Genomic DNA, 18,421 nt, shown 5'->3' with positions numbered 1-18,421 from the left:
CAGTGAGAAAACAGTCAGCATTGTTCACACTTCTGCACAGTCTGCAGATGAACAATGCCATGGTGGTTGGCAGTGTTGCTAACATTAGCAGTGCTAGCATCAGCAGCCTTCTTCATGTATTGCTGGGTTGAGTAGTTATATGTCAGTTTATTCCAGCACATCCTACATACAACCTTATTTTTATTTACTAGATCAATATTCTGCCGAACTGCACTTGTTTTACAAAATGTCATCTGTCCCACTTTCTACCTTCCTGGTTTACAACATCAGCACAGGGCAGGTGCTTCAACAGTCAAATAACCAAGTGGAACAAAGGAAATGAACTTAAATCTAATTCTGACAGTTGCCACTGAGCATTTCTTAGGTGTTATGTAGCTGTAGCTCTGATAAAGTCCTCTCAGGGGTCAGGGCTTGTTTAGATGTTGAGTTAGCTGATACTGTAAAGCCTCATTCAGCCCAAAGAGCAGGTTAAACACAGCTTAGGGTGATTAGCTGGACTTTGGCTGTTGGCTGGGTTTCTTGTTGTTTGTTCTAGAAAAAGAGAGGGATGGATGGATATATGGATGGATTGAGAAAGAAAGGAGGAGAGTGGGAACAGAGATTCTGTTGTTTGTTTTCTGTCCCACATCTACCAGCTCTTGTGCTCAGGCTTCTCTCTCCCGCTGCTTTACTTTTTTTTTTTTTTTTTTTTTGCTCTTTCTTACTCTTTCTTGCTTTTGTTTAAGTCACACACTGTTCCCGCATCTCGCTCTCTCTGTCTCCCGCCAGCAGACTGGATTAGCCAATTAGAAACGAGCTATGAGCTCATCCGGTAGCCACGGCGACCGCTGAGAGAATAATATGAGCTCATCCTGTGAAGAGAGTGAGAGAGGCTGGGAGAGCGACCTGTAACCATAGAAGCACTTCACATCGGCACTTCAGCCAGCCGGTCGGAGACACAGACAGGCTTACGTTACAACTGACAGTGTCTTCTAAATGTATCTGAGAGAAAGGCCGGACAGAGAGTTCAAACAGAGCAAAACACTGTTTCTGTGTAAGGTAGCTTGAGTAACAATTGTGTTGGTGCAGCTTGTGATTGGGTGCATTGTCATGATGTAGTGCCCAATAGCCATCGAACCACAGTTCAGGTTGTTTGCGCTGAATGTCCTGGGACAGACTTACAGTGCACAAACCCGTAAAAGAAGAAGACGAGCGTGACGGGCCACTTCAGTCTTGGAGACTGTTGTCTTGTCAGTGGGGATGGTCCTCGACATGAAGGTTGGGTCATCCTGGGCCTGTTGACAGAGATCCTCGCAGACCTTGACAAGTGCACGAAAATGCGTGTAGCATTCAGATGTTGATGCACAACGTAATGTTGACACTGACTCACAAGAGTTACTGCTTGCACCTGCTGCATGAGCTTTACCGCGACTGATCATATCTTTCATCTGTGTTTATTTTTTATTATTACACCGTGTACAAAAAGGACAAGAGAAGTTAAAAGGACCAGTATCCTGCACGCTTTCCAAAGAACTGAGGAAAACCAAACTAAAAGAACAGGAAAACGTTTAATGTGTAATAATATAATTAAATAACCTTAAAAGACTGTACCCACACCATCATCTTGACTCCCCGCTGTGCTACCAGCTGTACTGATATTACAGGGGGAATAAACACCCCCCCATCCCTTTTTGCTCATAAAATAAAAGGGGGGAACTGTAACGTCCCTCCTCCTCCTCCTCCTCCTCCTCCTCCTCCTCCTCCCCCCTCCTTCCTTCCCTCTTGTTGTCTCTTCATGTCGAGTTCATCCACACGGCTGCGTTTGGCCAGCGGGCAGCAAACTTCAAAGAGTGTGAAATTGAATGTCTAGACGCCACCCCATCCTCTCTCACACACACACACACACACACACACACACACGGCCTCAATCCTATCGCCTCTGGACAATTTCTTTTCTTGCCCTTTTATACTCCGCAGCAGCAAACATAGCGCCATACAGTCTATTTGTTTGCAAGTGGTTATTTATTTATTTGATATAGAGAGCAACAAAAAACCTGTATCTGCTCCTTTGATTTCACATCATTCACGCGGCTCCAGATGGACTTTTTCCACCGGTTGCTTTGCTGTTGGCAACTTTTTCATTTGCTGTCTTGGTGACACCCGAACATTCGTGTCATTCTTCAATAACATGGTCTAAAACTGTCTTTTCCCAAGCTGTTTCATCACAGCTGGAACAAGTAACATATCTTTCAGATTACTACGTGTCCTGTAAAAGGTGTTACTCTCCATCTCTGCGGCTCTACAAGTTCACATTTACTGCCTGATTCAGTGGCAGTGTTGTTCACCACCTGCCCAGTGCCAAGGCCATTATATCTCAGAGGTGCTGAGGTCTTTCTGCTCTGGTCTTGCTGCTCTGGCCCCATGTGCCCCTAAAATCAATTAATGCAGCTTGAAAACATAAATGAGGTGCAACAGGGAACATCCTTACATGCTCTCTAGATAGGTCATTGTTTGGATGAATATCTCAGAGCAGCAATTACCCACTAATGACTTAAATCTTTACTGCTGCAGGCTGTGGCTGCGTCTGAACTTCTGGCCTCTGGGTCTGGTGTTATCTCAGGCTTTTTCAGATACAGATAAAACGACACAGCAGTTTCCTGTCTGTAGTTTTCTCTTTTGAAAAACAGTACAGTTGTGAAACTTTGAAACGGCTCTTGGTGACTGACAGTGGAGCAGAGCAGGAAGCTCAAAACAAAAGAACCGTCATTTAAACTCTTTTTGGTCCTCAGAACATCGGACTATAAACTGAGGAATCCATCTTTTTCTCGACTGAAGAGATCGTGTCGTCCTGCAGCAGGATGAGCAGATTACCTGGAGAAATCAAATGCCCGTCAGCCAGCTGGATTCCAGTTGCTCTGGAGGAACCAGAGAAGATGTTAATTGGTTTTTTACTCCCACATGTGAGTGAGCTGCCCTGATTTAAATGAGAACTAAAATCAGAGCGTTTTGTCTAACTGATGATGATAATTACTGAAGTCCTCAGAGTGATGTTTGCTCCTCCTCCAACCCAGATACTTCCGCTCCCTTTATATCTCCCCCCTCATCTGTAATTTTCGAGGGTACCCACCCGTCACTGAACCCTCACCTGCCGTAAGCAGCTCAGCTCCAACAATGAGGATGAGCTGTGAGTGGGGTTGTCTGTGAGCGCAGCGGGGGAGGAGGGGGAGAAGAGGGTGAGGGCGAGGCAATGAAAGAGCGCTCGCATCCAGACGGATCACATGTCACTCTTCCTCCTCGCAGCTTTCCCTCCAGGGAATCATCCCCCTCTTTAACTGTCTATCAAACTCTGCTTTGTCTCACTTGCTCTCTCTTTTCCACTCTTCCTCTCGCCGTCTAATCATTTGTCTTCCTCCTCTGTTCACTCTCATTTTCTTCCAGTGTGATTAATCCCATTACAGGAAGTTTTCATCTCATCCCTCTGATTTTTTTTTTCCTCCCCGCTCTGTTGCTTCAGTATTTCATCATTCTCTCTCCATCTCTCTCTTCTTCTCTCTGTTGTTATTTTTATGAAAATCTGAAAATTTTATTTGCAGAGCACGAGTTGGGTTAAAAGTGGTGAAGATGTTGGGAAAGTTTGCTCAAAGTGTTGCGGTTCAAATCTCAGAGGCAGATGAAAAAATGATGAGCAGGCGAAGCGAATGATCAATTCCCTTTTCCGCCCCCGAGCGAGGAGCTTAACCCGAGTCTACCCAGCAGCCTCAGAGACAGGACTGGTTTTACTCAACGAGTACTGAGTATTTTCTCAACCTTCACTGTGAAATATTGAGCCATTGATTGTTTTTCCCCCTGACATTGGACTTGCCGTTTTGATTGATTACCACACACCAAATGTACAATGTGATCAATCAGTCAGTGTCGCCTGCAGAGCTGAGCCTTTGTCCCTTCATTTTAAAGCAGCTATAATTTATATTTTTATAATAACAATCTATCTGCGGCTCTCCTTGGCTCTACAGGAGCTTTATAGTGAGTTTCAGCTCACTGTCTGTCTATCTGGACCACAACACAAGCAGACAGACACAGTTAGAGTCGAGCTGATGAATATAGAGCAGCATTCAGCAGCTAAAGAGCCAGAGATCTCCTTCAGGAGGTGGTGGACACCAAAAACAGCTAAAAGAAGAGGGAATACTGGACTCCACCTGAATCATCATGTCACTCTGTAACTGCTAGATGAGGAAATAAACAACTGCTTACTAACAACTTTGTCATATCAGCCCCACAGAGGAGTCTGTTATAGGTCAGGTTGGGTTTACTGTTGCCTTTAGCGAGGCAGCTTACCTTTGCTGTAATGCACTGTGGGAAATCCTGAAGACACTCACAGAACCAAACAGCAGCTCAGTGTAGTGTTATTTGAAAGTAGATTTATTTATTAAATGCAGCTTGTACTGTGAGATGTTTTTCCCCCAGTGTTTGGGTTGATATTGGTGTGAACCACCCAGCAGGAGTGTAACAGCTTGTATTGTCTTTGTTAGATCTGGCGCAGGGGGAGGCCGTACAGTAGACTGATAGGCAGACAGACGAGATGGAGTTTGCAGCAGAAAGGTGCAAATTGAAGCAGTTTTCGGCTGAATGAAGAGGGGATGACAGGCGGAGCGGTGGAGCCAGCTCGTCTGGTTTCCTGATAATAAACTGAAACTGCCGGAGTGAGGGAAAGTGGTCCAATGGGATGAAAAGAGAGACACACAAAGGAACAGAAAATGACTTCATTTCTTTCCCTATGTATAGATCACTTTGTGTCTGTAACATACATTTGTACATGCAGCCTTCAGCTTTATGAATTCATGAAGCAGAGACGTCTGCTGCAGCAGTCAGCGTCTTAGGGCTGAGAGCTGAAATCTGGGTCACACACATCACATCACGCCAGCCTCAAAACCACCGTTCACATAAATATGAAGCTGCAGCGTGTGTGTGCACGTGTTTGTGTTTGTTCTGCTCTCTCAGATGAGCTGCTGAGGTGCAGCAGATCTTAGCCTGTGTTCGCCGGTGGGCAGGGAGGGAGGGAGGTGAAATCCCACCTCTGTCACTCAGGAAGAATTCCCATCAGGCCGTTGGAGCAAGTCAGCGTTAACACCAGACCACAGCTCAGTGCTTTAGCAGCCCTGCAGGACACACACCTCCTGCAGGCAAAGACACTCGTCTAATCAAGTCGTCTTATTAGAGTCATTTTAATTTTTATTAAATCCATATGAGATATGTTATTTCACACCTGCTCACATCACAGTTTTCACACCCAGTGTGACGGTCGCTTCCTGCTAACAAACGTCCTGTCCTGTTAGATCTCTTTTTTCTACAGTCTGGATTGTATTTTTGTAGTTTTGGCCACCTCTAGTGGTTAGAACTTTTTACACACCGAAAACAAAGTTTTATACACCTAACCCCAGACCCTTTTTTTCCTTGTGACTCTTTGTCACAGTTTGCATATCTTTAACATACAATCAGTTCAACTGAGGAGTGACGTTTCCTTCTCTGATCAGAATAATCTTTAGGCCTGAACAGATGTAACTGTGCAGCATTTCACAAGAAAGAGGCAAATCCCTCAAGATTTGTATTCATTTTTAAAACTATTTCCTACTCCGCCAATTATCTTATGACCCCCTGGGAATCAACCCTCCCTCCCCCCGTCAGGCTGGGAACCACTGGTCTTAGATATGTTATTTTGAGGAGACAGGTCCACTGCATTGAAAAACTGCGAGCACATGGAGCTGGATTATTAACTGTGTAAATTAGGATAATGCCCCGGGGCCTGGGCCTCCAGGGGCCTTGGTCTGGTCTTTTGAGAGAGTCTCTGTGTCAAAATATAGTTTTAAAGACCTTAATTATTTCAGTTTTGTGCCTGTGCAGCATGTTAGTAATAAGCAGGCAGTCATAACACACAGATACAGGCAGCAGGTTGGTTTTACAGCAGTTTATGTAATAATTCTCATCTTCACTGACATTTTCATGTTTAAATTAGACATTAAAACAGGAGATTTGTTTCTCCAAACCACTCACTGCCACAGATTTAACTGTGATTTCAGCAGTTAATCTACTGACAAATATACGTTTAGTTGAGTTCTCCTCCTTTTTGAATTCTCTAAAACCCAAAGTGACAGTCAGTCATTTTAGTGAATACAGCATCTTTCAACTGTAAAGTGATGGAAAATTGATTGGTTATTTGATATTGACAGACTTTTCAATACTGTGCATCCCCAAGGGACGATTCTGTGTCTCTGTAGCACACACACACACACACACACACAGTAAACACACACTCTCTGGATGCTGAATACACAGTCACAGTGGGGATCAGTTCAGCTCAGCATGTTGAAACAGACACCAGACAGCTCTTTGTTTTAATTGTTGTAGGGAAGCTCGTTTCCAGTCCACCTGCCAATCTCTCTCTCTCTCTCTGTCTCTGTCTCCATCCACCTCTCTCTCCCCTCCACCCAGCCACTCCCTCTCTGCATTATCTGCAGATAAAACCCTTCCAGTGAGGCGTTGCAGATTTCATTTGAATGTGTAAATTCCAATTAGGATTAGCTTGTTTTCTCTGTCGGCACTGATAGCGGCGTTAGCATCTCGCTAGAGGAAGTGTTGGCCTACTGGAAAAAACCAATGATAGACAAGCTGATGAGGCCAGATTAGCTTCCTTTCAGCTGTGTGTGTGTGTGTGTGTGTGATGCTCTTGGTAGCTGAAACTAATTAGCAGGTTGTCTCTGCTGCGGAGGGGACGAGCACCAACACGCTGCCTGGATAATTGTGCACTTCTGGATATCCGTTTGTCCGTTTGATAGACCCCACAGCTGCATGTGAGATGTCCTGCAGTGACACAGGAAGTGTGTGTGGAGTGATCTGATGAGTGAAAAGTGCAGCTGGAGGGAAACAATAGACGGAGGGAGAGATGGGCGTAAGAGGTGAAAGCTGCTTTAAATTATTGTAACCACACAGAGCGAGAAAAATAAACCACGACAATACTAGGATCAGTTTATCATGTCCGAACACCTGCCCAAGACTTGACACGAGTTACCACGAAGCTCTTAAAACTCTTAATAAGATCGACAGTGTTAGAGTTGCAATTCAGCTTCTCTTATTATATGTATGTGTTATATGTTCTATTTTATAAATATGACTCTTAACAGAGGCTAAAATACTGTGAGAAAACCTGAGATAGTTCATGTTGTGTTGACAAGAAGCAGAGAAAAGCAGCAGGTTCTTCCATTTTAAAGCTTTCATCATGTCTTCACTAAGCTTTCACTGGATTAAGAATATTAAGTTATTAATATTTTATAATTGCTGAAATTGTCAGCTTTTATATTCCTGCAAATCACTCTCTCATGGTGTGATAACAATTACTGTGGCAACAGCTCTAACATTTATATATGTGTCATAAAGTCTGATACATCCACTTTACTGAGAGAAAAGTGTGCACTGACGACATGATTGAGTGTGTAATTTGATTTTCCTCTTTCTGTCTGAATGATAAAGACAGATAGAGGAGAGAATAAGACGAGGCAGCTCATGTTGTTTGTCTAAAACCGAATTAAAAACTATTTGTTCTTTAGCTCCTCTCTGTGGCTCTCAACCACGAACGAGCTTAACGTTTTTCCTAAGTGCTGATTAAAACGACGGTCGTCCGCCTTTAATTTAGCTCATCCCCTCCCCCTGCATCACGTCACCTGAAGGGTTTAAAGTTGGTGTGAGCTGCACTCCTCGTCTACAGCTCCACTTATCTCAGCTGAGAGTCCCACTTTCTCTTCACACACACACACACACTGTATATAATGACAGGTCCCCTCCCTTGATCTACACATTACAACACAAACACACACATTCCTGCCAAGTGAACACACGCAATAATTGGCTGTTAGTGGCATTAGTGTAGGAAGAGTTATATCTGCTCATTTGGAAGATTAAAAGCCAAACCAAATGGATGTCATCCCCCCTGCTGACACACACACACACACACACACACACCACTTTCTTACCCACTAATGGAGATTAGTTGTGTTAATGTGTCAGTGTGTGGCCCAGGTGAAATACAATGCTCTTTGATAGTAAAGTGTGTTATTCTGGAACACAAACACACTCAGCCTTGTGCGCCCCCATCCAAAATACACACACACTCTCTCTCTCTCTCTCTCTCTCTCTCTCCTCTCTCTCTCTCTCTCTCTCTCTCTCTCTCTCACTCACCACACACACCCTCTATTAGAGCCTTACTGGTCCCAGTGGGCCCCTCTCTGTGGCTCAGAGTCTCTCCTGGCGGCCGTTAAACAGACGCAGAGCTTTCATTAGGACGCTGCTCGTGTCCTCAGAACGCCACCAGACAATTAGCTCATTCACTTACAGCGGCTTTATGTTGCTGTTAAAGGCTGTATTTCACTCCAGCACTACATTTTCATCTGGTGGTGCTCTCATGTGAATCGTGTTGTTCATCATGTTGCGGCTGATGTGTAGGACAGGGACTTTCTGTCTTCCTGAGGAAAAAAATAAGTTTATTTCAGTAGTAGTGCCATATTCTCATTATTAAACTAACACCCAGCAGTGGTATTGTGGCTTATAACAGAGGCACGCCTTTAGTCTGAAAGGATAACAGACTTGTTATCACTACCAGACTCCAGTGACAAAAACAATAATTTTACCGAGCAGAACATGGGAGCTGACAATTTACCACTGCCTCAATCAATAAGTTAGTTTGTATTGTTGTGTGGCACTTTTACCTTTGTAAAGTATCTGATTACTTCTTCCACCACTGAGAGTCTCACAGTAACACACACACACTAACAGATGGAGGCAGTGGTGTTCCAGCAGCTCCTGTGTTCTGCTCAGTAAAATGCCTGTTTTTGTCAGTGGAGTCTGGTACTGATATATAGTGATGTTTCTAGTTAAACAAAAACAATCTGCCTCTTTAATATAAAGCTCTGTCTCTGTAGGAATCCTATCATCATGTTGTCAGACACTTGCTGTTGTGGACAATTGCATCGTTTGTTTACATTACAGCAGCTGTCCTCGCTTAATACTGCACCAGTTCCAAAGATTTCTGCCCCATCAGTCATTTACACACAAAACATGGGGAAATAAGCACTAAGTTTGACTACACTAATTACTTCTACTGTGTCAGTTTTTAGCTTCTTTGACACTGAACATTTCCTGCACAGGTGTTTCACATTAAAAGCCATGTAGCAGCTCAAGAAACAAGTGTTTAATTCGAATCATCGTCCAAAAAAAGTGCTGATGAGATCAGAACGACAACGTACAACCTTATTGAAGTTAATAATGAAAGGAGATGACAAAGCAGAGGTGAAATAATTATCATTTCTGTTAGAGAACTCAGAGCAGTTTGTATGGTGGAGCTACTTCTGTAAAAATGTACATTATACTGAATTTACCACATGAGCTACTAGAGAGTTCTGTCACCCACCCCTTTGGTTTGTTTTTTTTACTCTGCCTTTAAAAGCCAATTAGAGGCTTTTAGCGACAGGCCTTTAATTGTTTGTTCCAGTGGTTCAATAAGTACGTTGACTGTGTGACACTGAACTTTAACTCTTCACACAGTACTTACAGACTAATTTGCACAGTGCTGTGTGTTTCACATATACATATATTCACATAGACTGAATTATTTTGTTGTACAAAATGAAAAAAGCATATTTAATGAGTGTAATAGTTTACTGCAGATGAGTAAATACCAGTGGATGATGCATTAAAACTGTGATTACATTTAATCCACTCAGATAACATCAAAGAAGCTGATTTAAGCAACAGAGTTATTACTTTATTACAGTTTTATACACTGGTAGATTATTCGATTGTTTAACCTCATTACAGTTCAGATTAACGAGGATATCTAGCTGTTGCTCCACTCTGTACCAACCTGCTGAGAGGTTTAGCCTCAAGTCTTTAACCTCTCTAAATTTTTTAAATATACGCACCTATTGTGCTGCTGTATGTGGGATTTGTGTTCATTTACATCCCCACAAAGCCTCTCTTTGTTCAGGGGACACGGCTGAGATTCATTTCTTAAACTGTGTTTGAACATGGTCAGTCGCCTTCGGTTTTTAGCTGGCTGGTAGGTTTTGGGGTTTGGACGACCTAAGTGATTGGTCGGTGGTGTAAGGGCTCATGGCAGGAGCTCAGGTTGAACTGATCCTGAGCTTCTCCTGGTAAATATGACATCTGCAGCCTAACAGCTTAGCTGCTGTGTTCTGTACAAGCTGAAGAAGTGCTTGACTACAGCAAGTGAAAAGGGCTCTACAGTAGTCATGGCAGGAAAAGATGAAGGCATGAATGATGTTCTAAGTCAGAGGCAGATAACAGTGGTCTGATTTTTGCACTGAAACAGGATTGAACCAGTTTGTTAGCATGGTTGTGTCAGATTTGACTCTGTGATGATTTAATCCAGAGTGAAACTGGAACTTTCCTTTAATTCCTCCTCTCTGTACTGGACAATTTACACACTAAACATCAGTGTTTTCTGTTAGTGTGTGTCTGTGTGGCTCTGCCCTGTGTGTGTGTCATTGTGTAGTCTCTTTGTTGTCACTGTTTTCTCATCAATATTCACAGTGTTGATAATGAATTCTGGCTGCCGGCTGCTGCAGCTCTAATTGTCTCCGGTGGAGCTCGGCTTCCCTGCGTTCTCCTGTTAATTGCATGTTTTTAGCTCGACTAAAACATGTTATTATGATCGGGCCCCTGGGTGGGACGACTAAATACACCCACACACACACACACACACACACTGTACATATAGATTAGACGTTTTGCAGACATTTACACACAAACACGCACTCAGGAGGAATATCTCCCTGGTGTCGCCCTCGTGTCCTGAAGGCCTGTTTCTTGGATAAACGCTGCTGAATGTGTCAGTGAACGGGAGCAAGTGCTTGATGAATAAAAAATATATTCAAACTGCTGCTAAAGTCCCACTTTGAATTACATTTTATAGGATATATGTTGCTTTTATAGATTAAAAAAATCCATTTTAAAATGAAATATTTGTTGAGAACAAGAATATTTGTAAATTTCTTTTCTCAGTCTTTTGTTTCAGCTGAATCAACTCTGTTACTGCTGGTCAATAAGCCAATAGCATTTGCTGTAGAGCAGTTTACCTGTAATCAAGCCTGAGTTCAATTAACACGAGGCAATGACAGTTTAAGTGAACTTTACTGTGACAAAGCGTTTCTCTCTGAGACTCTGGATCAATTCTTCAAAAAAAGCAACAAGGCGAACAGACTTGTTTTCGCCCAGTTTAGTGTATTGATTATCTCTGTTTCATGAATATAAATCAGTGGAATGGGTTCACAGAGTTGGAAAGTGCTCCATGGAAGTTTCATGATTGGAGTTAACATTAGGTCTTTTAACTGTATTGTTGAGTTCATGAAGAATTAAACCACAGAGCAGGAATCAGTCAGCAGGTGTTTGGCTTCTGGTCACTTCTCCTGCTGTGGGTTTGTTGGAGAATCTGGACTCTCCTCCTGTCTCCCTGCTGACAGCTGTGCATCTGCTCAGCCACATCTGTCCATCAGTCTGGACTGTGTGTGTGTGTGTGTGATGGTTTTTCTGTTGCTTCATTTCTCATGCTGTCCATCACAGACTCGTGTACAGAGATAATGTGTGAGTCCTGCTGTTGCAGCTGTTCAGTACATTTACATGTTGTAACCTGGTAACTGTAAAATCAGGATGCAGCAGATCAGCTGACAGACGTCCTCCCTACTTGAACTATTTTAAAATTAGCAGGTTTTCCTTCAGAAGAGTTGTCAGGACCAGCAGCTGCTCTTCATTGACCCAGGCTGGGTTAACATTGTTGCTAACTGTTTGGCTAGCTGGTGAAGGTAAAGTTAGTGGTTAATATCATGGGGGGGTCACCTCAGGTCAGGCGGGCTGAGCTCATAATACAGGAATGGAAGTCCTGAATTATTGAGGAAGTGATTCAGGGGGCAGCCTTTAGCTTCCATGTGAATAATTATTGCTGATAAATGGAAGCTGTTTGGGTTTTGGACACAGGACAGTTGAAGACATCACCCTTTTTTCCACCTTTGACTTTCCACCATTTTCTGACATTTTCTAGACCAAAGTGAAGGTCATCCTCTCCTCCACACAGCAGATTAGAAACCTGGTAACATGCAGAACGTTTACTGTGACCTGACGTCCACGTAGCTGCACTGAATCAGTCGTCTCGGCTCTTTAGTCGCTGGCACAGGTCGGGTTCTGGTTCTAAACCTTCACTCTGTGACCTGTGTGGGACTCTAGAAGAACTTCCTTGACCGATTCCCTCTTCCTCTGTAGCTGTTACCTCTTAGCCTACATCTCTTTACCTCCTCTCACCCTCTCCTCTGTCACTCTATCTTTGTAATTACATTACCCTCCCTCCCTCTCTCCCTCCCTCTCTCCCGCAGCCATAAAGCGTATTATGGATGCCTGTATTCCATCGGGCAGATTGCTTCAGGCTTTGTGTTCTGCTCCTCTTATCCTCACCGTCACTGGGGATAATTTCATCACAGCTCTCTTTGTGCCTGTTTGGTTTGTTTAACACAGGCTGGCTGCTGTGTAGAGCCTATATGTGTGTTTTTATATTGGGCATTAGCTCTGTTTCCTCCCCCCTTCTCTTGGGTTATTTTTGTGGGGTGGCTTTGGGGTGAACATCCTCCCTCAGGGCTCAGATAGCAGCTCCAACACACACACACACACACACTTAGGCACAAAAACACACAGTATAATACAATAAACTGTCAGAGGAGGATTTCAGACGAGCATCATTTCACATTACAGAGCCCTGTGTGGGCGGATAGATGATAAGAGCATAAAGTACTCCTCTTTTCTCTCTCCCAACTGTAATCTTTTACTTTCTGCTCTACAACCAGACAGCAGAGTGAACGTGGGGGGGTGAGGCAGGAGGGGAGAGAGGGGGGAGACAGGTCATGAGCGAAAGGTTAAGAGGTTGGTGAGAGCGATGAAGAACGAGGTAGGAAAAGGTTTAAAGAGCCACTTTTGTGCATAATAATTTGAATCTTGTATGGGTTTTCCACAAAAATATTCAGTAGCCTTGTTAAGAATTTTTAAATTTACATGTGCTTCTTGTCGTTTATTGAAAAATCCAGAATATAAATATGCAAATGCGGCAGAGGAAGGTGAAAATGAACTTTGCACAGTGAAGATCAAACCTCACAGAAGCAAAACACATTTTTTTGTTGGAGGGAAACTTTAGAAATCAAACATAGGATTAGAGGAAAAAACAAATGCAGAAAGTAAAAATAAAAAAGACGGGAGATTATAGAGTTGCCTCTGTCGTTGCCCCCGCTCTGTTTGTGTTTTGTCTGTGCTCAGAGAGGTTCGGTTGTTTTGAGTGTCATCAGATGTGGCATTTTTAAGAAGTGGATTAACGGGAGGATCAAACTGTTGGACTCTAACGAGGCGCTGAGACCTGCAGTGTAAATAGCACAGAGGATATAAAAGGTCGCCTCCTCTCCTGCGATGATGCTGGAGCCATTTCCTGTCCGTCTGGGTCTGGACAACATCTGTTCACAGGACTGACAGTATCACCAGGTCCAATCTGACTGACAGGAACACTCACACAAACACACACACCAGCTAATTGTTCCTTTTTTTTTCTGCTCTTCTGGTACCGCTACCCTCTGCCACATACACTCACTCTCCCACCCACTCTGTTCCAACTAAACTCCATTAAGTCCATTAGCGTACCTGTACAGAGAGATATGAAGAGATAGAGGGAGTTTATCTGACTCTGATGACACGGCCGTCCCACGCAGGAGCACAGACTGTGTGTGTGTTTGTGTGTTAGAGTGTGTGTGTGACAGACAGAAAGTGTGATGCAGAGATAAAGTAATGTTTGGAAGCAGAGCCAAAAGGTGTGTCAGTCTCTGCTGATGATCAGAGATCAGGACTGCTCTCCTTGCCGTGTGTTTGAGAGGCTGCTGCATGAACAAACAACTGGGTTTAAAGTCAGTTTTAGAGCTGCAACGATAAGAAATAAATCAGTCAGTATTTTGACAATTTAACTGTTAATTTTTCTCAGATATTTCCTGGTTTCAGCTCCTCAAACATGACAGTCTGTCATGTATGACAATGAATTGAACATTTAAAAGATAAGATAATCCTTTATTAGTCCCACAATGGGGAAATTTACAAATGTATACTATTTGCCAATCAATTGGTAATGAAAATAATCCCTAGTTGCAGCCCTAATCAGTTTTAACGATAATGTTAATCATTTCCAAGTGTGTGTGTGTGTGTGTGTGTATTAATGGTTCAGTCTGAATGAAGTATCGCTGCAGTTTTCACTCTGATGGACACAGATGAAGGTGTTAACGATGTTTGTCAAAGTAAAACCAGCTGTTGACCTACTTTGGGAACCTGGCAACACAAGGTTTCAACATCCATTTACCTTACACACACACACACACACACACATTTATACACAACCTCTGATTAGTGCTGTTGGCCAGATGGTGCTCCCCAGGAAGGCTGTAATGTTGGTGGTCTGTTTTCCCAAACAGTTTCTCGGAGCTGTCGGGTCACAGATACAGAGTCTGGGTGTGTGAGTCTAGGTGTTCCAGACTTGACATTCAGGAGTGACTGACCGGCTGCTTCTTCTAAGTCTGGAGCTTCCTAGGCTTGTCTGCTAATGAACGAGCTGAGCAGCTGAGAGTTGTCAAGTCTTTAAGCTCATGATGGTAACAGTGAGACTCCTCTGCCCCCTTGTGGTCGCTTGTAGAAGGTGCAGCTCAGGTGCACAAAAGAAACTTACCTGTTCATACATGGATGGACACGTCGTCTCCTGGAGTCTTTGTTCAGATTCAAAGTGATCTTTATGTTACAGACTCTGAAAGTGTCGTCTGGCTTCTTGCACTTGGAGATGAGATGTTGTCCTTGAGGCAGAGAGGCACAGTAACAGACACTGAACACTTTGTTGTGTCACAGTGACACCTGTTGGTCAAACAGCAGCACAACACACTCTTTGACACAAGTAAAATCATGGTAGCAAATAATTAAACCATCTCTCTCTCTCTTGTCTCTTTCAGAAGGAGCTGAGCCTTCCCAGGAGAGGCAGTTTGTAAGTACCCATCCTCCCTTCTGTTTTTTTCCAGAGGTGTAATCTGGAAAGGTTTGGAAAGCTTTTGAGGCTGCAGAGCAATGAACCAAACACAGAGACAGGAATATAAGTGGAAGAGAAGCTGCTGTGAGTTTGTGTGTTTGCATGTGTGTGTGAGTTTATTTGACTGTACGTCTGCTGCTGTTTGGCTGAAAGTCCACTTACTAGTCCTTTAAATTTCACTTGGGGAAACAATATCCTCAGTGTTTGTTTGTTCTTTTTTGTCTCAGCTGTTAAGTCACATCAAGTTACGCAGAGAGCTTCCAGTAAAAGGTCAAAGGTCACTGAGTTCTGCTGTGCCTGCTTTGTTTGTGTTTGCATGCACGGGAACAGCTGAGCATCCCACTGTAGATGGATGCAGATCTATTTATAACAGTATGTGTGCGCTCGCCAGCTGATTTACTGTCCTGCTCCAAAAAGTTCAGGATGTTTGGAACAAAAGTCGGACGTGGAGCATAAGGTCAGTCATTACAGTGTAATCATCGCAGCTAACTAGAGATGGGTGGTTATCACTCTGTTCCCCTGACCCACCTTAAACACCACAATAACAGGGATCAGAGAAGGTACAGGTCAAGTTTCAGCACAAGTTTCCACCACACTGCTGTATAGTGTTGATGTTTCCAGTATCTCACACTTTTCTCTTTGTGATTATTCATGTGTTCTGCTCGGTTTTTGTCAATGGAGTCTGGTAGTGATGTTTCTGGTTAAACAAAAAGGATCTTACCCTTTAATAAAAAATTTGTCCCCATCAGGAAAAAGGTTCAAAAATACTGGAGTTTTCCTTTAAATTTGACAACTTTGTAAAGTTTTTCCTGAAGACGAATCCATGTAAATCTACAGTGCACACATTTACATGCACAGAAGTTTCCTAATTTTAAACCACACGCTGGTTTTGATCACACTCAGGCTCCAAGTTTTACATGGAAAATGGAAAAATCTGGTGATTCATCCCCTTGTGTACAAGTTTCAGGTATTACTCAGGTTTCTGACTAATTTTCAGGTGTAAGTTTTGTTGCAGTGCAGGCACAGATCAGTTGTGAAACCAGGATGTGATGTTTGCACAACAGCAAACAACCAGGACACTCCACATATCTGATTATTACCAGGTGTGCAGGTATGACTGACTGAAGCAGTGTGCAACACCTGAACCTTAAATGAAATGAATAGAACTTCTGAGGCACATAAAGCAAAATATTGAATAAAACATTAGATTTTTAATAACTGACAGATGTTGCTGAACAATTGCACAAACCCCAAAACACATTCTGAAAGTTTCTCTCAGTAAAAATCAGCAGTTTTTATGTCGGTCATCAAAGTGTTTGCTGTGGTGGTCTGTGGGGATTTTGAACTCCTTCAGGATCTCATATCGCTGATGAACCACAGACACAATAACAACAACAAACAATGAAAGTATAAATTTGTGGCAGTAGCTTCAGACCAAACCCCCAATAAAAGCAGCCAACTTTCATCTCTCCTCGTAGCTCTCTGAAGATACAGCTGCATCATCAGATTCTTAATATCAGGCCGGAGCCACAGGGGTTAGATGGTGTGTTTCTCTGTGTGTGTGTGTGCGTGTGCACTGACTGGTAGTTTGTGTGATCATCAGGCTCTGCTGTGAGCTCGGGGGCAGTGTGTCGGATGCTGTGAAGCCTCTCTGAGTCGACTCGAGAAAGAACGAGTTGGCTGGCGGCGGCGGCGACCCGCTGTCTGCTGAGCGCCGTCACAGCTCTTTTTAATGGACCCAGTTGAGGAACTGACGGCGCTGAAACGAGCCTGTCTTCTGTCTCTGATTGTCAAATCAAAGACAGAAAGTCCTCTCTGTTGCTTCTGTCACTTTGTCACTGCAGGGACACTCAACGAGCAGCTTTCACTTTCTTATTTCCTCTTTAATCTTTGTCTGGTGCACACTCAAATCAGATTAGGTTTTTATACGTGTAGTAGCTGCAGAGAGAGAAACCTCTGCTCAGAACAACAACACAAACTGTTTACAGTCAAAGATGACCATATCTTATTCCTACATGACAATAATCTGATTACATGATGCTGTTGTTTCATCTAGCATCAGATAGCACTGCTGTTTTACCAGTAGAGGTTCTGCATTGACAATATCAGGAAAATTACAGAAGTAATATCAGCTAATGTACTTAAAGTATCAAGAGTAAAAGTACTGATAAGTATTAAATTATTACATATTAGATTTCTGTATTGTATGAAGATTATTTTACTGATATCTCTGGTTGAGGTGGAGCTAATTTAAACTACTGCAGAACAATGCTATGTCCTTTAAAAACATCTAATCTGAAAAGTAACTAGTAACTATTGCTGTTAAGTAAATGTATAAAGTAAGAAAACACTGAAATATTCAGGAACGAGTACCGCAAAACTGTACTTAAATGTACTTTGTTTCCCCCACTCAATGTGTGTGACAAAATGATCTGAACTCGAGGTCCACTTATTCGTCTTTTAGGAGCTTTCAGCTGCACCTTAGGATCTTCATCACTGATTGAGATGGTATTTAATGTATTTAATCAGCAGCTAAGATGACAGTAAGTGAGATATTAGCTGGTGACTTGGCATTAATCAGTATTTTGTCGATGTATTCATTGACAACAGCTGCAGTGTGTAGTTATCCACTGACAGTGAGACACAGAGGATGTTTGTGTGCTTGTTGCGTCTGTCACTGACTCATTAATAATTAATATGATTTAGAGTTAATGAATCCTGTGGTTGGAGTCAGTCAGACCTGGACCAGAGGACGAGGAGGAACGTTCAGGGTGAATCTGTGGGAAAATGTCTGCTTCAGGGTTTCATTGTAAACTGGTTACAGATTCCCATGACGCACACAGACACACACACTGGTCCACATTGGTGCCTAATGACATCTCGTGTCCTGTGGCTGCCTCAGCGTCACTCCACATAAGCTCTGTGTGTGTGTGTGTGTGTGTCACAGAGCCGTCTGTGATCCAGTCCATTGTTTATGAATTAGCAATCTGGCATGTGAGCTGCATTTAGCCCATCAGGGTCAGCGGTGTCCCCGGGCTTCTCGGAAACCAGATCAGAGTCGGGGGGAGGACAGCTGCACGTCCCCCCTGTCAGTGTGTCAGAGAGAGGCAGAGACTTTTTCCCCTTTAAGGTTTTAATGTTCGATCAGTGATTCAACGTCTCCGCTTTAACAAGTAATAAGTTCCTCATCCATATTTTTACTTTCAGTGCCTCAACAATGTGTCACAGCTACAGCTCAAGAATATGATTTCATTCATCACAAATCATTTTTCATATCAGGCCATTAGAGCTCATAGA

The 18,421-nt window shown here is 43.1% G+C and overlaps 1 protein-coding gene across 1 annotated transcript in view; it reads left to right on the top strand.

Moving 5' to 3' along the window:
* The window catches only part of mast2 (microtubule associated serine/threonine kinase 2), a 142,188-nt gene that overhangs the window by 75,419 nt on the left and 48,348 nt on the right, over positions 1-18,421 (top strand). Inside the window, 1 exon segment of the mRNA XM_051077267.1 lies at positions 15,051-15,082. Coding sequence (XP_050933224.1) covers positions 15,051-15,082 — 32 coding nt within the window.

This window comes from Lates calcarifer, linkage group LG17 (genome assembly GCF_001640805.2).
Source record: "Lates calcarifer isolate ASB-BC8 linkage group LG17, TLL_Latcal_v3, whole genome shotgun sequence".
Lineage (NCBI taxonomy): Eukaryota > Metazoa > Chordata > Actinopteri > Centropomidae > Lates > Lates calcarifer.
This window is presented reverse-complemented; position numbering and strand designations above follow the sequence as displayed.